Raw genomic sequence first — 21,403 nt, forward strand, 5'->3', positions numbered from 1 at the left:
GCAGCAATGCCCCAGAGCAATGAGACATGAGGTTACCCAGACATTTCCTTCATTTATAGCAAGCACAACCGTGTCTCAAAAGTGTTACTTCACTGCATATGAAGAAAGTATTAACAGGCATCAGTAGAGAAGTCAAGAATGGTACAAAAAAGTATAGAATAGTGAGATTACTGCAAATTATATAAAATGTTTTACTACAAATAATGAACTTAACTATTTCAGTTTCAATGAAGATTACATAAGGTAGAGGAAGCTTGATTAACAAATTTGCCAAACCTGCCAGATCTAGAGCCCTGTCATCTTTCACCCAGGGGCACTAAACCCAACAAAAATATTCCATGTGTGAGCAAAGCCTCATTAATGTGGATGTGTATTCACAGGACTGCAAATCCCACAGCAAAATGGCTGCAAGCGAACAGAGCTCCAAGGGGCAGCGTTGCAAACATGGAGTATTGAAACAAGCACAGACCAGCAACAGCTGCCTTCCCCCTGGGGAAGCCAAGGGTCCCTCCCTGCATTTCATGCACTCAGTGTCACCAGGCTCACTACCCAGGCCTCCACAGCACTTTCAAATGTCACAAAAGCCATCTCTACAGAATATTCAACAGCCTCAACACAAACAGGACTAGACTAAGATCTTACTAAAGAACCTGGCTTTGTAACAGCAAACAAAATATACTTAAAATCCTGTTAAGAAATAAGCATCACTTACTCACTAAGCCTCCTACCACAAGCCCTAGGGAAAGCAATAAATATAAAAAATACATAAATATAAAAAAACTTTTCCCCCCAAATCTTACCTGCCAAAGTGTTCTTCTCCACTGTACTCACTGATGTGTTTTCATCCATCTGGGGGCTATGCTCAAGCCGTTTTCCTAAACAAATGTGCTGCAGTCCTTCGTGATATACTAAAAAGTTCAATAAATATGAAGCAGTGACACAATCGTATGGCTTGGTACTCGTGCTAAGATCAATTGCTGCTTGGAATAGAAGATCTAGATGTTCAGAATCCTGAAAAAAGATAAAGCAGTAATATTGCTCATTTAACTGAGTTCCTAGATTAATTTAGATAAGCTTCTCACCACCCTGGAATCTAAGAACTTGCTTTTCATTAAGGCTGTTGGTACAGATTTCTTAAGAAATACTTGTTTTCTGCACTGATTACTTTACACTCAGAACATGCATGTGTACGTGTCTGGCAAGGATCCAATTACATAGACATTGAGGATGGAGACAGCCATTTATAAAGCAATATTCAATCACACTGCACCTCACAGGAATTTTTTTTTTTTCAAATTACTGTGTTTTATCTGCTAATGAACATTAAAGAGAAGCATAGTTTACTTGGTAGCAGTATTTGTTCATCTGTACTAATGAATTTAAAAACAACTTTTCATGAAGTCTTTACAGAGAAATCAGTATCAATTCAAAGGGCAAAATTTGTGAGAAATCAAAAAAAACAATCAGACAATGAAATCTGAGATTAATCAGAAAGAAAAAGAAACAGGGAGCTGAATTTCCTGCAAGTACAAGAGTAACCAAGTTAAAATGCCTCAATCATTTACAAAGGGAAGTCACAGCTAAGCCAAAAGCTTGCATTAACTATTTCTGATAGCTCATAGTCACACCCAATGAACTCCCCAAACTCCTTCATCCATTAGTGAAACAAGTCTCCTTGGGTAAGGGCAGATGCTGTATAAAAATGCACAGAAGGTGACAGCAATGAACACCACTGCAGGCAACTTGGACCAGCTTCTAAGGTTCAGGATTCCTGCTCGGTACTTAACATAAGCACCTGGTGGGCTACAGAACATTCATCTTCCACAAAACTACTCCCCCTAAACTCTTCAAGTTCATACCTGTAAATTCAATGCAACATCACGCAGTTTCATCAAAAGTCTAAATGCCAGAATTTTCACTTCCTCAAAAGTACTGGCGAAACACTGGATCAAAGTTTGGACACGTGCAGAATCAATCTCCTGATCCAACTGAAAAACTTGTGCCTGGCCTGTTCAAAGAAATGAATGCCTTAGATAGTTGTGCTGTAACTCCTTCCAGAATAAGCACTATCTCCACATTCTGCTTTGTTGTATTAAAAGCAGCGTTAAAATTTTAGCTGAATTATTATTTTAATATTACTTTTCTTAATAGCTCTTAAAATACCATATTTACTATTGTTGGGAATAAAAAAGGCTTACCTTATTTAAAAAATTACTCCTAGTAATACAGAGAATAACTTACTGCCAAAAACAGGATCCCATTTACTCCCCTTAAGTTCAGCATTAAAAATAATCTTTATTTTGTTTTGCTTAAAAACTTCTTTCTGCAAGTATGTAATATTAGAAAATAATTCCCTTCAAAAAAGAGGTTGAAAGCTTCAATGTGTTTTGGCACTTGGTGTTTTGAGTTATTTGGTAATAGGAATAATCCCTTAAAATGTAAGCAATTACAATTTCTTTTGGCTTTAATTTAGATATAAATGAGTTGTGAATTCTGGTGACTTAATGCTGTAAAGAAGGCAGAAATTTTAGGATGCAAACAACTGCACTGTAATACAGCACAGAACACAACAGCTGATTTGCCTTTATAGAAGAAATGTCCAATTTATAGAATTCTCAGCTGCTGTTATAAACAACCGAGGATAACTGTTTTTTTAAAAAGCAGTAATCATACACTACATACTCATAACAATAACATTAATATGTTCATTTATCAAGGGGTTTTGAGAAATGATTTTACAAGATGGCATTTTTTATTCCCTCTCAAAATCAACTTTAATCTTAGACAACTCATTTCTTTAAAGAAAAGTTTTACAATTTAGGACTGAAACATATTTTTATGTTGGCCATATGATTCAGAGATGAGATTTAGCAAGAATATCAATACTCCAAGGCTCTAACAAATACTTCTTGAATTAAGATTGTCATAGAATCGTGAAGAAAATTTAAAATAATACAAGTACATCATCATTAACTGGAAAATAACCTGTTTTTTTCTATTTAGCATAAAATTATGAGGATATGCAATGTTTTTCAATCAAGAGTTTTTGTGAATTCAGCATTTCAAGCTATCAAGATCTATGTGCAGGAAAAAGGAGTGAAGTCATCAAATACATTGAAAATTGTCCAGAAGTTTTCCTCATTTAAAAAAAAAAACCCAACAAAAAACAAAACCTTCCTTAAAAACAGGCTAGGTAAAAAATCCAAATTTATAGAAGATATGCAACAGGCATTAATTATTTGCACTTACTTTAATACTCCTTTTTCCATGAAAACTTACTATTCCTCCCTTGAGGTAAAAAAAAAAAAAGCAACTCAGGAAATGCCAGAGAAATTAAGGACTAGGAATACCCTTTTACTTTGACAGAAACTGACTAGCTGGCATAAAAGACACTTCAATACTTCCCATTCCTATAGTCTATTAAAGTCTATAAATTAGACTTCTCACCTTTTGGAACAGAAAATATTTCTGCTATTGATTCCAAAATGCTTAGTGCAGAAAACCTGGTTGGGTGTGATGAACCAGGAAACAATGCCTCAAAAAGTCTGGCACATACAGATGACATGAAATCCTGGGGGGAAAAGAAAAAAAAAACAAAAGAAAAAAAAAAATTAAAACCATTTACTCACTGCCTGACAAATAATAGCTTAAGTAACTGAATTCAGGACATTCTGCTTTACCCCAAAAATTATGACCTTACAGATAATTTTGGAGAAACAGGAAGTCAACATTCACAGTAGAGAGTTTTTTGTCTCAGAGTACAGTGAAGGCTGGAGAATCATTTGGGTTTTAAAATACAACAGCTTCCCTTCCCCACGCCAACAAAAAGACAGCCATTGTATTGAATCTTGAAAATTAGCTGACCAAGAAAACCAGAACTCAGGGAACAGGCTGACACTAAGAAACTGATGACGTGAGCCTTTAAACAGGATGAAAAGGACAAATACAAAAGAAGTCTTCATGCTAAAGCTCTTGCTCATTCTCTCACTCACTGATTATTCTGAAAACCTAGAAAAAGACTGAAGTTGAAGTGATCTCTATTTTAAGTCCAAATAACACGCTCCATTTAAAGCTCTACTAAACAGACAACACATTTACTCTTTTTTTTTTTATTTTTGATTGAGGGTACCTCTCCAGCCATTCCTCCCTTACTGCTGTTTCAATGCACATCACAGAGCAATCCCTCAGAAAATAACCTTTATTAGTTTTGAACAATATTTACCTTAAAGACACCCTCCAAGTACCAATGGGCATTCAGTTCATCAACAACAGCATATCTTGTCAAAATAAACTTGCACAAGTGCATCACAGAGGACAAGTTCCTCAGCACTGTTTGGCTTTGGAGGTTTTTTCCTTGTGTACTGCACTGCTGCCTAACAGACAGACAGAGCCTAACGTACGCAGTGGTGCTCAGGAACAGTGAACTCTCAGAAATGCTATCCCACCTCTATTACCTGCATCTCTAGCAGTCTACTTACTTTGTATTGCTGCAAAATCCTCATAGGAGGCATTTTAGTTGAGTTCTCAACTAACTCTTGCTTGGTTTTATTTTGTTCCAATTTATAAAGCACTTGAGAACTTTCTTGTATCCTGCAAAATAACTTTTAAAACAAAAGAAAACATGGGTGAGACAAGAATCGTTGACAGTGAAATAAAGCAAAGGCAGATTTTCAGCTTATTTTCCAAATCACACTGCTTATAATTTTTAGGACATTTGCGTAAAGCATAAACAAAACAGATCCTTGCCTCAACACTCCAAACCCAAGGTTTTGTTTCCCATCTCTCTTGTGACCCATTTTTTCTCTCCTCTCTCTACACCTCCAACACCTTCTTCCATGTCCTTCCTTAAATTCTTGCTAGGCCTTCTCCTCCTACCTCATTTTCTGTGGAACTGTGTTCATCTATAAAAAAAACTCAATGCAGACTACAGCTTCAGTGTCTCTTAAGAGTTTGACTCACTTCATAAGTGCTTCCTCCACCTCTTCTACTACCCCCTAAGTAATATTTTCTTTCTTACCACACTCCCATCTAGCATGACTTTTCCATCTCATGCTCCCCAGTCTGCACCAGCTAAGAAAGGAAAGACTGGAAGGAAAAATCTTTTGTTTTTGCCAAACTGACTCCCTCATTTCCACCTCCCCCCTTCTCAAATTAATTCTTCTCTCCTTCCACATCACCTTCTTTTGCCATAAACATCTTCCAAGATATTCTATATAGATACATGGTTCCTCATTTTATCCCCACCCTTCTCCCACGAGCTACAAGAAACCTTGGCAACTTCCACCAGAGGGAGAGACTCATTCCCTGCAGACTGGAATGGCACAGCCACATCAAGCTGAATATTCTTCTACTTTGTTTTCCAGGTCAGGTTTCTGAGGGTGATGAAGTGACTGAATTTTCCTGAGGCATGACAAGCCCATGCAGGCACAGCCTTAGGCCCCAGCAAAGGCAACACAACGATCACTGCTGACTCCAGGGCCCTTTGCTTTGCTATTGGCAAAGTGTGCAGGTGCTGGCAGGTCAAGCAACACCCATCACAAAGTTACTGTGCCTCTGCCATTTCATATTTTGTTTAAGCCATCCTTGCCTGTGATGATTTAACACCATTCAGTTGGGTAATACATAAAGCATAGTCCTGGTCTCAGAGCTTCTACTCTTCCCAATGAGCAACCTCGTAACATACTCATTATTTCTTTTTAAATGGTGTTATAAATAACATAAGAGGCACATTAGGCATTGCTCCTAGTTTGAAATTACCTTTCTCAGCATAGAAATGATCTGTTGTCTTATGGAAGGAGATTGGTTGTTCAAGTTGTACATCAGAAAAAATTGAATTAGTTGCATCTCCTCTGGAGACACAATCTCTGTAGTACGATGAGTTTCACAGAGTAAACCTAAAGCATCAATGCAAACCTGAAAGATATTTAAAAGTTCACCACAAAAGAGTTACTGACGCCTATGATGACACCTTTGTTTTAATACACCACCACACAGTAATCAGGATCAAAGCAATTATTCTCATTTCAAGGACACATAAACCGCTGTCCCTTTACCTGGCTGTGCTGATGAACCAGACCCTGTTTTACACACTCAGTGGATACCAGACCACTGCTCATGATACTTGAAAGTTCCAGGTGTCCATGAGCCCTGGCTGTTCTCAAGCATGCCATTAATGCTCCAAGAGCTCCTCTAGTACTGCAAGAGCCTAAAGGGAATGAAAACCAGTAATAATTACTATTTGATTAACACAAACAATGTACTATTCGCAGTGCTTGTCAGAAACTCCCAATACTTTCCAACGCATGACCCACGCCCTTTTATTTCTACTCCATAAATCCCAAAAGACAGTGCTGCTATAGATTAAACTAGCTCCAAATCACCGGGTTCCCAAAGTTTCATCTCAAATATTTCTTATGAAAAAAAGACCTTGAGGTCTCACAAGCCATTATTTCAGAGTCACTCTAAATTACTTCAAAACAAGAGAATCATCAATCTTGTATCCACATATTTACAAGAAAAGAACCACCTGTTACCAGACACACCTGTGTAAAAAATAAAAGAAAACAAGGAGTAGGGAATACAGAAATTTAACAAACCCTGGTGAAGAGAACCACAAGGCACCCACAGAAGGATTCTGCTCATGGCACAAAGAGACACTTATGACTATTATGACTTTCACCTTGAAATACTAACAGCAATAAAAACCATCTGGAATTTTTCTCCCAAAATAATGCTAACAATAATAATAGCCCAGAAATCACATGGGTAAGATTTTTTTTTTAATCCAATCATAATTACAAATACAAAGTTTATTTTCTTACCCAGGTTAGCATCTGCAGAGGCCTGAAGAATTTTTATCATGTAGCTCAGACTGCCAGGGTTACACTTGAGCAATTTTGGTAAATAGTAATCTATTATATAAGTAGTTTGGTCGTGGTTCCCTTCGCACAGTATCACCAGAAGAGGAGAAACCCAGATGTTGTGCCACTGGTCAATCCAGGTGCCTTCCTGAAAACTCAGTGTAAAATGGACCTTGTGGTTTGTAAACATGGTTTCCAGAAGATCACTAGCATAAGGTGCAAGAGACTGATCACTCATGACATCAAGGATTTGTACTGGAATTGTTCTGTCCAACTGTAGTATATTTTCAGTGCCCACACACTCCACCAGACAGCCAAGGGAAGCATATTTCCCTTTTACATGCCAATCCAAGCTCAGTAAATGCTTTATCAGCCTTGCAAAGAATGGGTCTGATTTTCCATTGGACCCAGCAATGGTGGTTCGGTGTATCTGAAGCAGATTCTTGAAAATCAATTTGGTTTGGTGTCTGATGGCATCCAGAGGGTGCTCCCAGTGTGTATAAATGTAGTCCAGCAGCTTCCCAATTATATCAGAGTTCCCATTTAGTTTGATTTTTAGATCTGGAGAGCCTGAAACAAGGGCAGCCAGTGCTGAATTAGTCCAAATAGCAAGGATTCTAGACAAAGACGTTGCCACGCTGGATTCTTTTAACCTTTTAAAAAGAACAAACACAAAAAAGTTCATTGTCTTCGTTTATCTGTATTTAAAAAAAAATTTGTATTTCAGAATAACTATTCATCACCTTCATTTACCTTACATGAAAACAGGTTAGGAGACACAAGCCATTCATGGAGGAAAAGGAATGAACACAACTGGATGTTGCTAAGTACATGCTTAGTTACCTGATGTGCTATTAAGTGGCTGCAGCTAAACCCCCTAACAAAGGGGAAAAGAAACCACACAAGCCCCACAATAAAACAAAAAAAAATTAAAATTACTATGCACCTGCTAACATTTGAGCAGCATCATGTCTTTGCATACCTCTTGAAAATGTAAGGAAAACTTTTCATTGCCATAGAAAGCCATCAAAACTGAGTATCCTATACGCAAAAACAGAATCACGAATCTGATCTCCAAGGCACAATCAAAGGCTGAGAGGAATACACGTTTTAACCTCCAATCCAATAGTGCTGGTGGGCCCTCAGATGCACACAGCCAGAAAAAAAACAACTAAAACTCATCTTACTTCAAGTAGTCCACTCACTGGCACACTCTGCTTTCCTCTGAACTTTCAGAAGGAGAGGACATGATGTCCTGAAACTGAAACTTATCTGTCTACATAAGAACTGATACTGACACACCTTACCATAAAGGAACTGCTGGATTTTTCCCATTCGTGTTGGAAAACAAAATTTTAGCATGCAAGAAAAACACTGAAACGTAGAACTACCTATGCAACATCATTATATTTTTTCAAATTTACAGAGTTTTTATGAATGTATTAAAAAGATTGCATGAACTGTGCAACCTAGAAACTGTATTACAATGAAAACATCAGAGATATTCCACCAGGACCACAGGGGTCATGCAAAAATAGAACCAAAAAGATAAACCTCACCCCCCAAACATGAAACAACGCAGATTAAAACACAAACTCACTCTGAACTCAGCGACAGCAAGACTGATGCAATATCCAGCAATAGTTTCTCTCCACTTTCACCCATGCTGCCATTTTTCCAATCCAGAATAGCCAGTGCTCCATGGCAAAGGAAGAGCTGGACTGAGTCCGGGAGTTGTGCCGTGCACAGAGCCCCACAGCTCCTCAGGAACCACGCTGGCACAGCTGAGTGCTCCACTGTCCCAAGGAGCAAGTCACTGATCTGGAACACCAAAAGCACACCCATTACAGCACCCCAGCACAGCAGAAAACCTGTTCCGTGCAAATAGTGTTTGTCAAATTCAAAACCCAAGTGTTATTAGTTCATATAGGAAGAAGAGAAGAAAGGATTATACTCCAGCTAAGGACTGAGAGAGGCTGGTGTCTGCCCTGGTATCTGCACCGGCAAAGCCTCCAGACAACACTGACAGCACAGGGTATCAACACTATGATATTGCACAGTCTTCAGCCAAGAAATACACTTACCAGTGAAGGTAATTCCTCAGCTGGTTCATACATAGCTCTGGTAAAGAGAATAACAGCCAGTCCTGAGGTAGTCTGAACAGTCTGCAGGAGCGTTGCTACACAGCAGAGATATTTCACATCAGAATGCAGCAAACACTGTGTGCTAGAACTACATAGCAAAACTATGAAAGATGGTCTTGGATTTTGCTAGGCTACTTGTAGTTGTATCATCACAAGTCTGTAGTGTCCACCTGGATAGCACATATTAATAACTTGATCCAGTGTAATAAGAAACTGCTAATATCTTAAACAGACTAAAACACAGGGACTGCCCACTAAAGCAAGGGAGGCTGAGGTAGAGATTACTGACATGTGATAAATTCTACTGTATAAAAACTTTCTTCTCTTTAGGTGAAGAAAACACTATTAGTTATGGTGTGCCCATAAATAGTTCTGACAGCATATTTCATAGAGATGTAGGTATTTCTGGTAGGCACAGATATTTGGTGACTCTCAAAAGCATTTCTGTTAGTTTCTGAATTACTAATAACAGCATTAATCTTGGTTTTGGTAGTGGGACAAGTTAAACTGTACACTCCAAAACTGCAATCTACAAATCATAGCTCACCAAAAATCCAACTATTGCTCCCATTCCCATTAATCTGTGTTGTTCAATTTCCACGCAAGCTAAACTAAGTTTTTGTACATAGAGGTTGTTCACTACAAAGACAACAAATTAATAAAAATATTAGGGTTTGAATGTTACTAAGCTTACCATCCATTAGGAAGTTTGTGCAACTTTTCAGTAAATTACACATACTTTGCCAAACAAACGATTCACTGTGCTTCCAAAGACTTCCCTGGATACTTTCTTGCAATTTCTGTATAAGCATCATTGAAACTTTAATGGCTGTCAGTAAATCATGCATCAGCTGAGTCTGAACAATACGATTTCCATGATTTTTCCTGTGGGTGGCAGGGGGGGAGAGGGAAAGACAAGCAAGCACACAAAAAGAAAATTAAAATCATTCTTCACCATCCCCAGAAAACCACATTCCAACTTTAGATAGAATTAATGGTAAAAACTAATTTATTGCTTAAGTTGATCAGATATGTAACTACAGGAAAACAAGGAGCAGACTCAAGGGTCTCAAGGTTTTGTTAAAACGAAGTTAACAAACAAAAATGACAAAGTCTGCTACATTCTCTGCAGGTTCCTGTGACAAACTTTTATTCACGTGATTCTGCCTGAGCAGAGCTGAACTTTTCCAAACAGGCCAACAGAATGCAGCGCTGCTCTTTTCGAATTTTTCAAGTAGTTCCTTCATGTACAAAGGATATTTCTATGATGTGGCTTTCTTCTAACATGAAGACAGAAAATATCTGAACTTTCAGAGCACAAAACACTTCCTTAAGTATCTTTCTCCTCTCAGAACAGAATGAGAAACCACAGTGAAGAGACCTCACTTTGTGAACTCGACTCAAAGGCCTCCCTCAGTAGTAGCTTGATGAATATCAGTGCCTCACCTCTCTTATGTTATCATATTGTCACAAAAGAAAAGAAAGTGATCAGTTTTTATTTGAAATGTGCCATCACTGTAAAATGATATTCCCATCTTTCATCAGTGTATGGCTACCAAAGTGATATTGCAAACCAAACTGAATTATCTCGCAAGAGTGAAGTAAAAACAGATAAAATAGAGCTTCTATTGAATTCACTTGCCTGTTTTCTTCCTGTATGTTAAGCAGCAACTTCTGCAGAAACTGAAGAACTAGTGAAAATAATTATGGTATAAATTTACTTACAAGAGAAATAGAACAGAAAATTTCCAGCAAAGCAATCACACATACGCAGCTACAATGAACAGTTACCCATACAGCGGTGATTCCTCCATTCCACCAACAAATTAAACTGGTATTTCAATACAGACAAACACAGGCAGTGTTAAAACAAAATCTCAAACTGTCTTGCAACAACCTGGTACAAAACAAGTTTCCAACCCACTTGGCCCAATCCTGTGAGATACTGACTCTCCCTACCAGAATTGCTCACTGGTACTCAGATTTGTACCAGGGTTGCCAGAAAAGCAAAACTGACCCCCAGAAATTAAAGCTATAAATCATAGTCTTGTCTTTTACAAAAAAGTACCACGTAAGGATACTAGTTTATTGAAAATTAACCAGGAGGAAATCAGATCTGATAGATCTTCATGCCTATTTCATGTCACTTCACATGCACCCCTCCCCCAATAACCTGCAGTGAAGCATATTTTACTACAAATATGACTTTACCTTCTTCAAACAGATTCTTAATACAGGCTCTACCTAGAGGAAAGAAAATACATTTTAAGTACTGAGTACTAGCCAACACTATCTATTTGACACAGCTGCAAACATCACTGTCAGGGGTGGCACCAGCGCTGAGCAAGTTCAACCAGAAGACTTTCAATGTACCTAAGCTGAAGTCCTCCATACAGGCAGCAAGGTTGTCCAGTACTTTCCTGTACAAATACACATCTGTGGTTTTCAGCTCTTCCCGAAGGCAGCACTCAAAGCTTTGCACAGCTGACATCATCAAATGTGCAGGAAGACCGTTCAGTGAACTGCAGCATGAAGAAAAGGCATGTTTAGTTTGGTTTTCCTGAGGTGTTGTAACGTCCCCTGCACCAAAATCCATGGCAGCTAAAACTCCAATACACAGACAGACATTTCTTCCTGCATGAAAACATCCTCTCTTTTAAAAAAAGCATGCAGATTCTCAGTTTGCAGCTTGCAAACCCATCAGAGGGGTGCACAGCTTTGGGGCAGCTGCAACCAAACCCAGGATGGAAGCCCTGCATTCAGTGAATGTTTTCAGACAAAGAAAGGAACGCAGCTCAGCACCAGATCATAAAAAATGCTAAGGCTATAATAAATTCACTAAAGAAATACCACAATAATTATGCAATTAAAAAAAAATCATTGCAGTAAAAATAGACACAAGAAATCACAATTTAGTTAGGATTCCTCTGAACCATCTTCTCTTGACAGAGCTGAGATTTTGCATTTTAAATTTCTAGTCTAACAATGGATTTTGAAGTTCAAACTGCTAATTACACATTTTGTTGTCTTCCAAATAATGAAATAAGCCAAAACAATGCTTCACTTTGAAGTTATTTATCCAATGATATGTTATTTATAATTAAGATTTTTAACTTAAAAAGAAAACAGTACTTCTGCACGTATTAAGTACTGCAAATTTTCAGCAATTAAGTTACAGCAATTTATAGTGAATGACAAATTGCTGATTTATGGATAAGGAAAGCATTTAAAAAAATAAAAAAGTCTAACTATCAATCTTTTACCTTGCTAATACTTTCTTCAAAGGATTCTTTGCACCCAGTGAAAAATATGTCCCTCCCAAAACATCCAAACAAGCTTTAACCATGGGATCACCCGCAGAGCTCTGATCCATCTGCTTCACCAATGGCACAATCTATAATCAAAAGAACACCAGATGAACAAAAATCTCCGGATATTTTAACATTTTTAACAGTGGCTGATTTCCCTCTCATCCAAGCATAGGGTGCAAAACTGTCCCCTATTCACCATTTCCCCTTGAGTTTCAACTTCAAATAAAGTTCCAAGAACCCCTCTAAAAACTAAAATAATCCATACAAAATAGGAAACTTGGAGTCACTTGCCTTCCACCATTTTCAATAACTTGCTAATTAAGTACTAGAACTACATTTCCACCTGATGCATGTGCAGCTGCTTTTTCTGTGTTTCCAGGAATGTACAAAACATTAGAAGTTTATTTTAGAGCTGTATTTTCCATTAACAATGCACAGGACACACTCTCAGTTACCAAAAGGCACACCAACAACAGTTGAAACTGTACCTGTTTAATACACTGGATCTGCTGGATGCCATTTCTCAGCTCTGCACACTGAAGAAGCAGAGATGCCAGGTTTTGCTCCTCAGCCTTTGAAAACCCTACATTTGGAAGAAGAGGATCATTTTATAAAGTAATTACTATAAATAACACATCATTTATAAGAAAAAGAAATGACTGCTTGATTCTTCGGGTGTTTTCCAGCTGCAGTAAACCCATCGGCACCTCACACCCTTAAGTCACCTAACAACACCTTAACACATTTTTTTTTTTCCCTAACAAATGGAAAAAAAAAATCAGTTTCACTGGCATTCAACAGTAAGGGACCTCTGGGAGTCACCTGGTCCAACCCCACTGCTCAAATAGGGTCACCTGGAGCTGGCAGCCAAGGCCCACGGCCAGGAGTCTTCAGAGCATCTCCAAGACTGGAGACTCCCCAGCTGCCCTATTGAAGCTGCGCCAGTCCTCAGTCACCCTCACATTAAAAATGTGTTTCTCCTCACATCAGAGAAGATGCTTAGAGGGAATCTTCAGTGTCTCAGTTTGCACCCATGCCTTCTTATCCTACCTCTATTCAGCACAGAAATAATACTGGTTTTATCTCCCTTATGTCCTCCCTCCAGGTATTTTTTACAGATTGCTAAGGTCCCCCTGAGCCTTCTCTTCACCAGATCAAAGAGTCCCAGCTCTCTCAGCCTTTCCTCAGAGGACGGATGCTCCAGGCCCTTCATCATCTTAGCCCTTAGCTGGAGTCTCTCCAATGTTACTCCAGGTCCATGTTACTCTTGTACTGGGGAGCCAAGGTCTGGATGCAGCAATCCAGGTAGGACCTCACCAGCGCTCCCTCACAGCAACTTCAGTATACAAATCTTGTATTACTTCATTTTGGGTTTTTTACGGTAAATATCACTGGAAGTTTCTCTCATCAAAAACAAAACAAAACAAAAAATCTCCACAAAAGAAAGCACGATTTGAACAGAAGCTTTAAAACAAATTAACTATAGAAAACACAAAGACTGGGAAACCAGAGAACCCTTCCAACCTCAGTCATTCTGGAACTCTTGGAAATTCAGTGTTATCCCACATATTAAGCTAACCATCAGATATCACTAATTACAGGCCTGCAAGTAGGATTACAAGTAGGACCTTCTACTACCTTCACACCACAGATAAAGTAAAGAGTTTTCAAACCAAAGTCACAATGCTCTAAAGGATTTTTTTTGACTCCGCCAAGGTAAGAAGTTGTTGTCATTACAAAATAAAAACAAACCACAGCACAGCAAACACATCTAAAATTCACAAAGCAAAACCACTAGAAATAAAACACAACAAGCAAAAAACAGATCAGTTTCAGTAACTACTCAAAGGCAAGAGAAATCACATATTAGTTCAGAAAAAACCACTCTACTTACTCTGAAGTTTTTCAAGCTGATGATGATCAAGACAGAATGCATCCACCTGAGCTTCCTTCTTCTTCTTTAAAACCATTTTAGCTGATTAAGAAATGCCTGCTTACAAAAACAAACAAAACAAAAAATCAAAACAACAGGTCACATGGTTTTAAAAACATACTTACAAACATTTCCTAAAATAATGGTCTTTTCACTGTCCTACTGTCTTGAAATAATGCTTGTGGCATCATCTGCGTAATTTTTCTCAACGAAGCAGCTCTCTGATTTTAACAACTTCAATTACTTTCCAGCATTTCATCCAAAATTCTCCCAAACTTCGGGATGCAAAATGGAAGTAATAGAAAAGGGGAATTGCTGCACACATGACATACTGTCTCACTCGAGTTTTCACTGCACTTGTTGGAATGACCCTGGATCACCGTATGCCAACATCATACAGAAGTAAGGAATTAATGCTACAAAACTTGCCTTGCTCACTTTTACTGTCCAAAATTCATTCAACTCATTAATGTCAAGTAAGAACCGTGCAGCAAACCGAACAGCTCTGCTATTATGGATGCTACAAAAAGCAGGTACTTTTTCAAATGGCAGTGGTCATTTAATATGCAGTTTTACTGACTTGAAAGCACACCCTTATGGAACTGCTGAGGTCAGAGGGGGCCTGTGGAGCTCATCTGGACCAACCTCCTGCTAAAGCTGGGCCACCTGGAGCCCACTACCCAGGCCCACGTCCAGGTATCTTCTTCTGACTGTTTCCAAGGATGGAAACTCCCCAGCCTCTCTGGGCCGCCTGTGCCAGTGCTCGGCCACCTTTCACTCCACATCCAGTGCCTCTGACGGTCTCAGACCACTCCCCGTGTTTCTGTACCCACGGCCCCCCGCGTTGCCACCGGGCACCACTGAATGGAGCGTGGCCACATCCTGCCAGGGCCTGCTCCCCGCACACTCACGAACTCCGCTAAGCTCTCCAGGGCCCTTATCCCGCCCAGCTGGGGCACCCAGCGCCTCCGGGCTGTGAGGAGCAGACCGGAGCCGGCCCCGCCCGCCGCCCGCGAGTGCTCCGGGCCCCCCCTGCCCCAAGAGCCCCGCTCCCACGGCGGCACCGAGCGCTCGGACGGACCCCGGGCCGGGCCGGGCCGCCTCAGGCACCCGCCCGGGGCCTCCCTGGCCCCGGCGGCAGCGCGGGCCCGCAGCACGGCGGCGCCCGCCTGGGGAAGCGGCTGCAAACAGAGCGCCGCAGCAGCGGGCAAGGAAAGCACCGAGGGAACCCCGTCCGCCCTTACCCGAGCGGACCCGCGCGGCCCCGCGGCGCCGCGTCCCTTCCCGGTGCCCGCAGCCCGCCCACCACGTGCCCGCCGCCGCCAACCGCCGCGCTCCCCGCCCCCGGCCCCGCCCCGCCCCGCCCGGAGAGCCGCCGCTTGTCCGAACGTGAGTCACCGAATCGCAGAGGCTGGAAAATCCCTCTGAGATCATCGCGTCCGACCCGTGACCGAGCTCCGCCGCGTAAATAGCAGGGCACCACGTCCAGGCTTTCCTTTAACACCCCCAGGCATGGCGACTCCACCGCCTCCCTCAGCGGCCCATCCCTTATCTCAGCCCAACCCTCAGCTCATCTCATCTCCCTTTCTGAGAAGAAATTTTTCCTACTGTCCAACGTAAACCTCCTCGATACAGCTTAAGGCTGTGTCCTCTTGTTCTGTCTTTAGTTGCCTGGGAGAAGGGGCTGATACCCACCTAACTACAGCCTCCTTTCAAGCAGTTGTAGATACTGAAAATATCACCCCTGAGTCTCCCTTTCCTCCTGGGTAAATAACCTTGTCTCCCTCAGAGGCTCCTCACTCAGAGGATGTGGCTCCAGACCCTTCACCAGTTCCATTGCCCTTCTCTGGACTCACTCCAGAGTCACTGTACTTTGTAAGGCACGACGGTCGTTTCTTATTTTAAATGTATTCTCAGCCTGAGAAAGAATTGGTGGTAACATTGATGAATCCCACGATAGCCTTAGCTTGTGTTTCTTGCCGAGTAGTTACTCTCCCTCCTCATTTCCAGGATGTCCTCAGCAGATTTAAATGGATGCTGTGCCTTTCGGAGCCTAATCTGTCAGGTGGCCCTTGCTGCAAGCAGTGGCTGATTGGCCTCCCTCCAGAGCCAACTACATTTCAGAGCCAGAGGAAGCAAATGCAGTTTTCCATCCAACACAAATCAAGCTGGTCCAGTCACAAAACCTTCTTCTAAGGAGAAGAAAGAAGCTTGACTATATGCTTCACAAAAATCCAATAAGCTTAATTTTGTTTCCTCATAACCGTATCTCTCAATCCTTTCCAGCAGTCCCTAATTTGCCATCACTTCCACACTTTCTAAAATTGTAAAATTATGAACCAAACCCAACTATTTACATACATACATACATACATACATACATACATATATATATATAAAAGCATTTATATAAATGCATTTATAAAAGCAGTCAGTTTTCAAGTACCTGAAGGCAGCCTACAAGACAGATGGAGATAGACTATTTACAAGAGCATGTAGTGACAGGACAAGGGGAAATGGATTCAAACTAAAGGAGAATAGGTTTAGATTAGATGTTAGGAAGACATTCTTCCCTGTGAAGGTGGAAAGGCACTGGAATGGGTTGCCCAGAGAACCCATGGATGCCTCATCTCTGGAAGTGTTCAAGGAGAGGTTGGATAGGGCTCTGAGCAACCCGGTCTACTGGAAGGTATTCCTGCCCATGGTGGGGGGGATGTGGAAGAAGACAATCTTTAAGGTCCCTTCCTACCCAAACCATTCTATAATTCCATGATTTTTAGGCAGAGAAGATTTTTTTTTAAAAAGTTTTTAACATGTGTGTTCTGTGCCTTCCACAATCCTCCCAGGTCTCATGTGAATATAATGTATGCAATAAGTATATAATTTGCAAGTGATAGATTATCAAATGGGAACAGCCTGTCCTGAATCTGGGATCTGTATCTAGCAAAGATACAACTTTTGCACTCAGTGTGAAAATGGTTATTGCAAAAGTAACTATTGTAAAAGGGCAGCCCAACATAGCAGTCATGCTTCCATAAAGATTTAAGAGCATCAATGTTTAGGTAAGGAAAAAAGTGGAAAATATAACAAGAATCATTCCTTGCCAATTGACTTTCACCCAACAGTGATTTTCTTGACAATCTAAAGCAGCCAGAGGCCCTTAGGGTCTGCTCAGGACTGTCAACAAACTTCTGAATCCCTCTTTAGCACCAAAGGTTCACAGTGCCTTCTGACCTCTGACATGATAATGGCCAAAGGAATCGAGAAATATTTAGCCACTACAAACATATAAAGAAAGTAATTTGAGTTTTTCATTGTTGGTTCATTGAATTTTTCCTGGTTTGCATTCAGCCATTTCTAGGAAACTGACACAGTTACTTGGCACTACCTGTTCCGGTGACCTACTCTAAATGCTGGATTATCTTCAGCTCAAAGAGAGACTGAATGCTCTTAAGTGATTTAACCTTCCAGACAAATCAGACAATTATCCTCATCCTCACTTAGTGCAAGCAAAGTCTCCCGCTCCTTCAGCCCAGTTCAGTACCTACATATTTTACATTCACTGTGATCCTCTTTCTACAGACTGGCCGGTTTCAGGAAACCTTCCAAAGTTCCATGCTCATTCTGTAACACTATTTCCAGTAACTTTCTTCTTTCCAAAAGAACTTTAGTCTCCCCAAGGTTTTCCAGTTAGGGGAAACATCAGTGCCAGGGAGCTGTCAGGTAACACCTGAAGAATCCACATTTCCTAGTGCAATGAAAGCAAAGAGGCATCTCAAGAAATGAAATGATAACATGCAACACCCACACAGGTCAATTGCTCTGTTCTCTAAGAGCACGGAGTTTCCAGTAACTCCAGATACCTTACTCAGAACCAGCTCACACACCACTGCTCACCAGGCAGGGGTTATGAGGCTTTAAGTCAGGAAAGTCACGCTGTTTTCATAACATCAGATCTGCTGGTAAGGAGCAACAGACCTTTGAATTAGATGCTGTGGCTGTGCTGTGCTCTGCTGTGTGCCACAAATCTTGCCAGAGGACAAAATAGCCTCGTAGCATTAGAAATTGCTAGGGAGAGAATAAATATCAAGCATGAAAACATCCCTATATCGCTACATAAATACACCTACACCTCAAACACTGTGTGCAGAATGTGGTGGGACTGCCACAGGTGTGAGGTAGGGTACAAAGGATGGCCAAAGGTAGTGAGGGGCATCTCTCTGTGAAACCATTAAAGTGAATTCATAACTTCACTCTGAAAGATAAAGTGGAATATGACAGAAATTTCTAAGAACATTTTTCATTGTTGCTGCAAAAAATTTAGGGGCATCAAGTGAAACAAGCAGGTGACATGTCCAAAACCATTTATTTAAACCATGGCGATCCTCATCTTAGGATATTTTGGATCTTGAAAATTCCATTTGTTCAAAAGCAACTGGACTGAATCGCAAGAGGAAAAAAAAAAAAAAAAAAAAAAAAAGGCAAACAAAAAGAAACCACAACAACAACAAGAAGAAGAAAAGTTTCAAATTACAAAACTGGCTCACAAAGTCCCTGAACCTGTAGTGACTGGGACAGGACTCTGGGGTAATGACACTTCCCTGGTCACCATCTGAGGACAACAATCAAGTGAGTGGGTATCGGGCTGGCTGACCAGGTACAGCCGTTTTCACTGGGTTATCGCAAAATATTTCTGCAATTCATCAGAAAGGTTTTTATCTGAACACTGAGTTTATGTTCACAGACTTAACTGTTTTGACAAATCAACATGCACCAGTGAGAATTCTCCTGAAAAGAAATGATCTAACCCACACGTGGAAACTTTAATGTTTTACGCTGTACATTCTAGCCCTCTTGAGCTATGCCTGTGCCAGTAAGTGGAATATTTTATATTTTATGTTTCTTTCAGATGGAGATGATTATATCATCATTTGAAAACTCTGAGATTATTTAGAGCAATATAGAATTTTACCACTCTGTGGCGCCAGATAGTTAAAAAGAGATTGAGCTTTTAAAGGGAAGCCATGAACTTTCTCATAGACTGGAGTATTCCTGAATGAAAAAAGCCTTTATTAGTAACTGAAGTAACTCCAGATTCTTCCATGCAAAGGTACCTAAGCACAAATACTAGAGGTTACTTAGATAAAATGCCACTTTTCTGTCACCGAAAAACAAGTCATAGCCTTGAAACAGCAACACTTTGTCATCTCATAATAATAATAATATTTGAACAGGAATGATCCTTCTCCCTTCCTCTCCTCCACTTAAATGATACCCTAAAAGTTTTCTGTCAAGAAAGATCACGATACTGTTAAATTAATTTGACCATCACCTGGAAATGATCAATTTATTTATATCAGTTCTGTAATTGCAACTAGTGTAGAAAATGGGAATCTTTTTTTCTGTTGCAAGTCTCAAATATATATGTCACCACCCTTTCAAAGAATCCACACAAAAGCGAACTTATAGAAGACACTGGATGATCTAAGATTTTAGAATGACAAGATGCTTCCTGGCATATATTTCCAATTGTAGACACACATACCAATCTGAAATACCTGAACTTAAATGGCTGTAATATTTATCTATGTGAGAAAAGACCAGAAAAAGCTCCTTTTGTCGTGAAGGAATAAAGTCCTGGTCCAGCATGTCAGAATGACGTTCTACATACGCAGGAAAGTCTCATAAACCCAAAATTTTACATTCTAGTTGCAGATTTGATGACAACTTGATCATCTCTGGAATGAAGCTGGTGGCATTTTTTGGATTAGCTTCCACACACCAGAGTAGATGTTTTGCAATACAATGTTCAAAATACTTTTTAACAAATGAGGTTATTGTTTAACAAGACAACCAGGAACTTAGAACTTACTTTCTTGCACCAAGTCAATTGCAGACAGTAAAAAATCTGTAACATCTTCAGCCCATGAGGAGGCTAATATTTAAAATTCACATTACAGAGCGAAATATTTCATAATGTTCTGACCTTGGTTCACTTCTGCAGGGAGCCAGCTAACAAATGATCACTCCAAAGTGCAAATACCTGGTCTTGCAATTTGTTTCTACAACGTCCCATGTATCAGGCTTTTGCATTTTCTGCACATATTTTCAGAAATGTGTGCAGATTTACTACTGCTTGTACGTACCTTCCATCAGTAAGGAGGAAGAACTCTCTTCCAGAATCTCTGCTTACACATACAATAGTTTTCTGTGCCTTTGCCTGGAAGATTTACAGCTTTCCCCATTGCTTTCTATTTACAAAATAAAGCTGTATTTTGATGTATTTTGTTCTACGCATCCCAGTTGTTCTACTTGTAGAACAATTCCCTTCAGCAATGGAACACAGATTCTAGCCACCTCTATATGCTTCACAGCTAAGGGCCATTGAGAGAAAATCCTGGATATCCCTATTCCTTCTTCCCAGAATCTTTTTTCAAGCCTCTTTCTGTATCAGTATCGAGAGCCCCATGACTGTAGAGCATTTTTATTACTTTGAGGGCAGTGAAAAAGTCAATCCACCGAGCAAAGAAACCCTCCCTGAGCGAGCAGGCTTCGCTCTCCCTCTTGCGGTCCAAGCCCGTCATTCCCGCAGCCTCCCGCAGCTCTGTGACTGAATTCAGAGGCTTTCCGCACGCTTGCGAGCATCCAGAGTGCGAGCCTCTGGCTATCCAGGCGAACGATATGGACAAAGTTTTCTTTGAACGCCAGGGCTAAATCATTTTGTTTAGCTCTCGTTAGGAACCAGGTGATGATTCTGATTCTTCTCGCTAAATCTCGTAATCCAAAGAAAGGGGGTTTTTTCAAGTTAGGTGTTTTTAATGTAGCTTGAACACTCTACCCAAGAGGTATCGGGTGGAACACAATGCACTCCTTCCTGCACACCAAGCGTGTTTTTAACACTCTTTTCAGCGACAGTGTTTAAAAAAATACATAAAGCACTTAGGAAAGTACCAGCAAATGAAAACAGTTTCAGTTGAAGTTGTTTGGACACTCTAAGGTCACTGCAAGGGAGTGGAAAATTGGAGCCTGTACTGAACTGAATAGGAAAAAATGAAATTGTGTCTATAACCAGATGGGGAATATTTGAGCTTCTAAGACCTGGGCGGTTTTGGGTTTGTTTTTTTTTGTTTGGTTGGTTTTTGTTTTTGTTTTTTT

The 21,403-nt window shown here is 40.3% G+C and overlaps 1 protein-coding gene across 15 annotated transcripts in view; it reads right to left on the reverse strand.

The window, feature by feature from the left end:
- THADA (THADA armadillo repeat containing) overlaps positions 1-15,552 on the reverse strand; it is a 150,310-nt gene extending 134,758 nt beyond the window's left edge. For 12 of the 15 annotated variants that reach the window (XR_005700030.1, XR_005700031.2, XM_040059338.1 and 9 more), the window contains exons 1-17: positions 15,493-15,549; positions 14,210-14,305; positions 12,804-12,898; positions 12,268-12,398; positions 11,378-11,526; positions 11,216-11,248; positions 10,647-10,695; positions 9,699-9,889; positions 8,945-9,039; positions 8,461-8,681; positions 6,822-7,513; positions 6,054-6,205; positions 5,758-5,913; positions 4,479-4,601; positions 3,448-3,571; positions 1,860-2,008; positions 801-1,011 (exon numbers count right to left, since the gene is read on the reverse strand). Coding sequence is in view for 13 of the 15 variants with exons in the window: in XM_040059338.1 (XP_039915272.1) it covers positions 801-1,011; positions 1,860-2,008; positions 3,448-3,571; positions 4,479-4,601; positions 5,758-5,913; positions 6,054-6,205; positions 6,822-7,513; positions 8,461-8,681; positions 8,945-9,039; positions 9,699-9,889; positions 10,647-10,695; positions 11,216-11,248; positions 11,378-11,526; positions 12,268-12,398; positions 12,804-12,898; positions 14,210-14,285 (2,647 nt within the window). In the remaining 2 variants the exon portion in view is untranslated. Of the gene's footprint in view, positions 1-800; positions 1,012-1,859; positions 2,009-3,447; positions 3,572-4,478; positions 4,602-5,757; positions 5,914-6,053; positions 6,206-6,821; positions 7,514-8,460; positions 8,682-8,944; positions 9,040-9,698; positions 9,890-10,646; positions 10,696-11,215; positions 11,249-11,377; positions 11,527-12,267; positions 12,399-12,803; positions 12,899-14,209; positions 14,309-15,329; positions 15,380-15,492 lie in introns of those variants that run through there. The other 3 variants (XM_040059335.1, XM_040059336.1, XM_040059337.2) reach the window with 3 other exon arrangements.
- Between the last annotated feature and the right edge of the window lie 5,851 nt (positions 15,553-21,403).

This window comes from Hirundo rustica, chromosome 3, assembly GCF_015227805.2.
Source record: "Hirundo rustica isolate bHirRus1 chromosome 3, bHirRus1.pri.v3, whole genome shotgun sequence".
Classification (NCBI taxonomy): domain Eukaryota; kingdom Metazoa; phylum Chordata; class Aves; order Passeriformes; family Hirundinidae; genus Hirundo; species Hirundo rustica.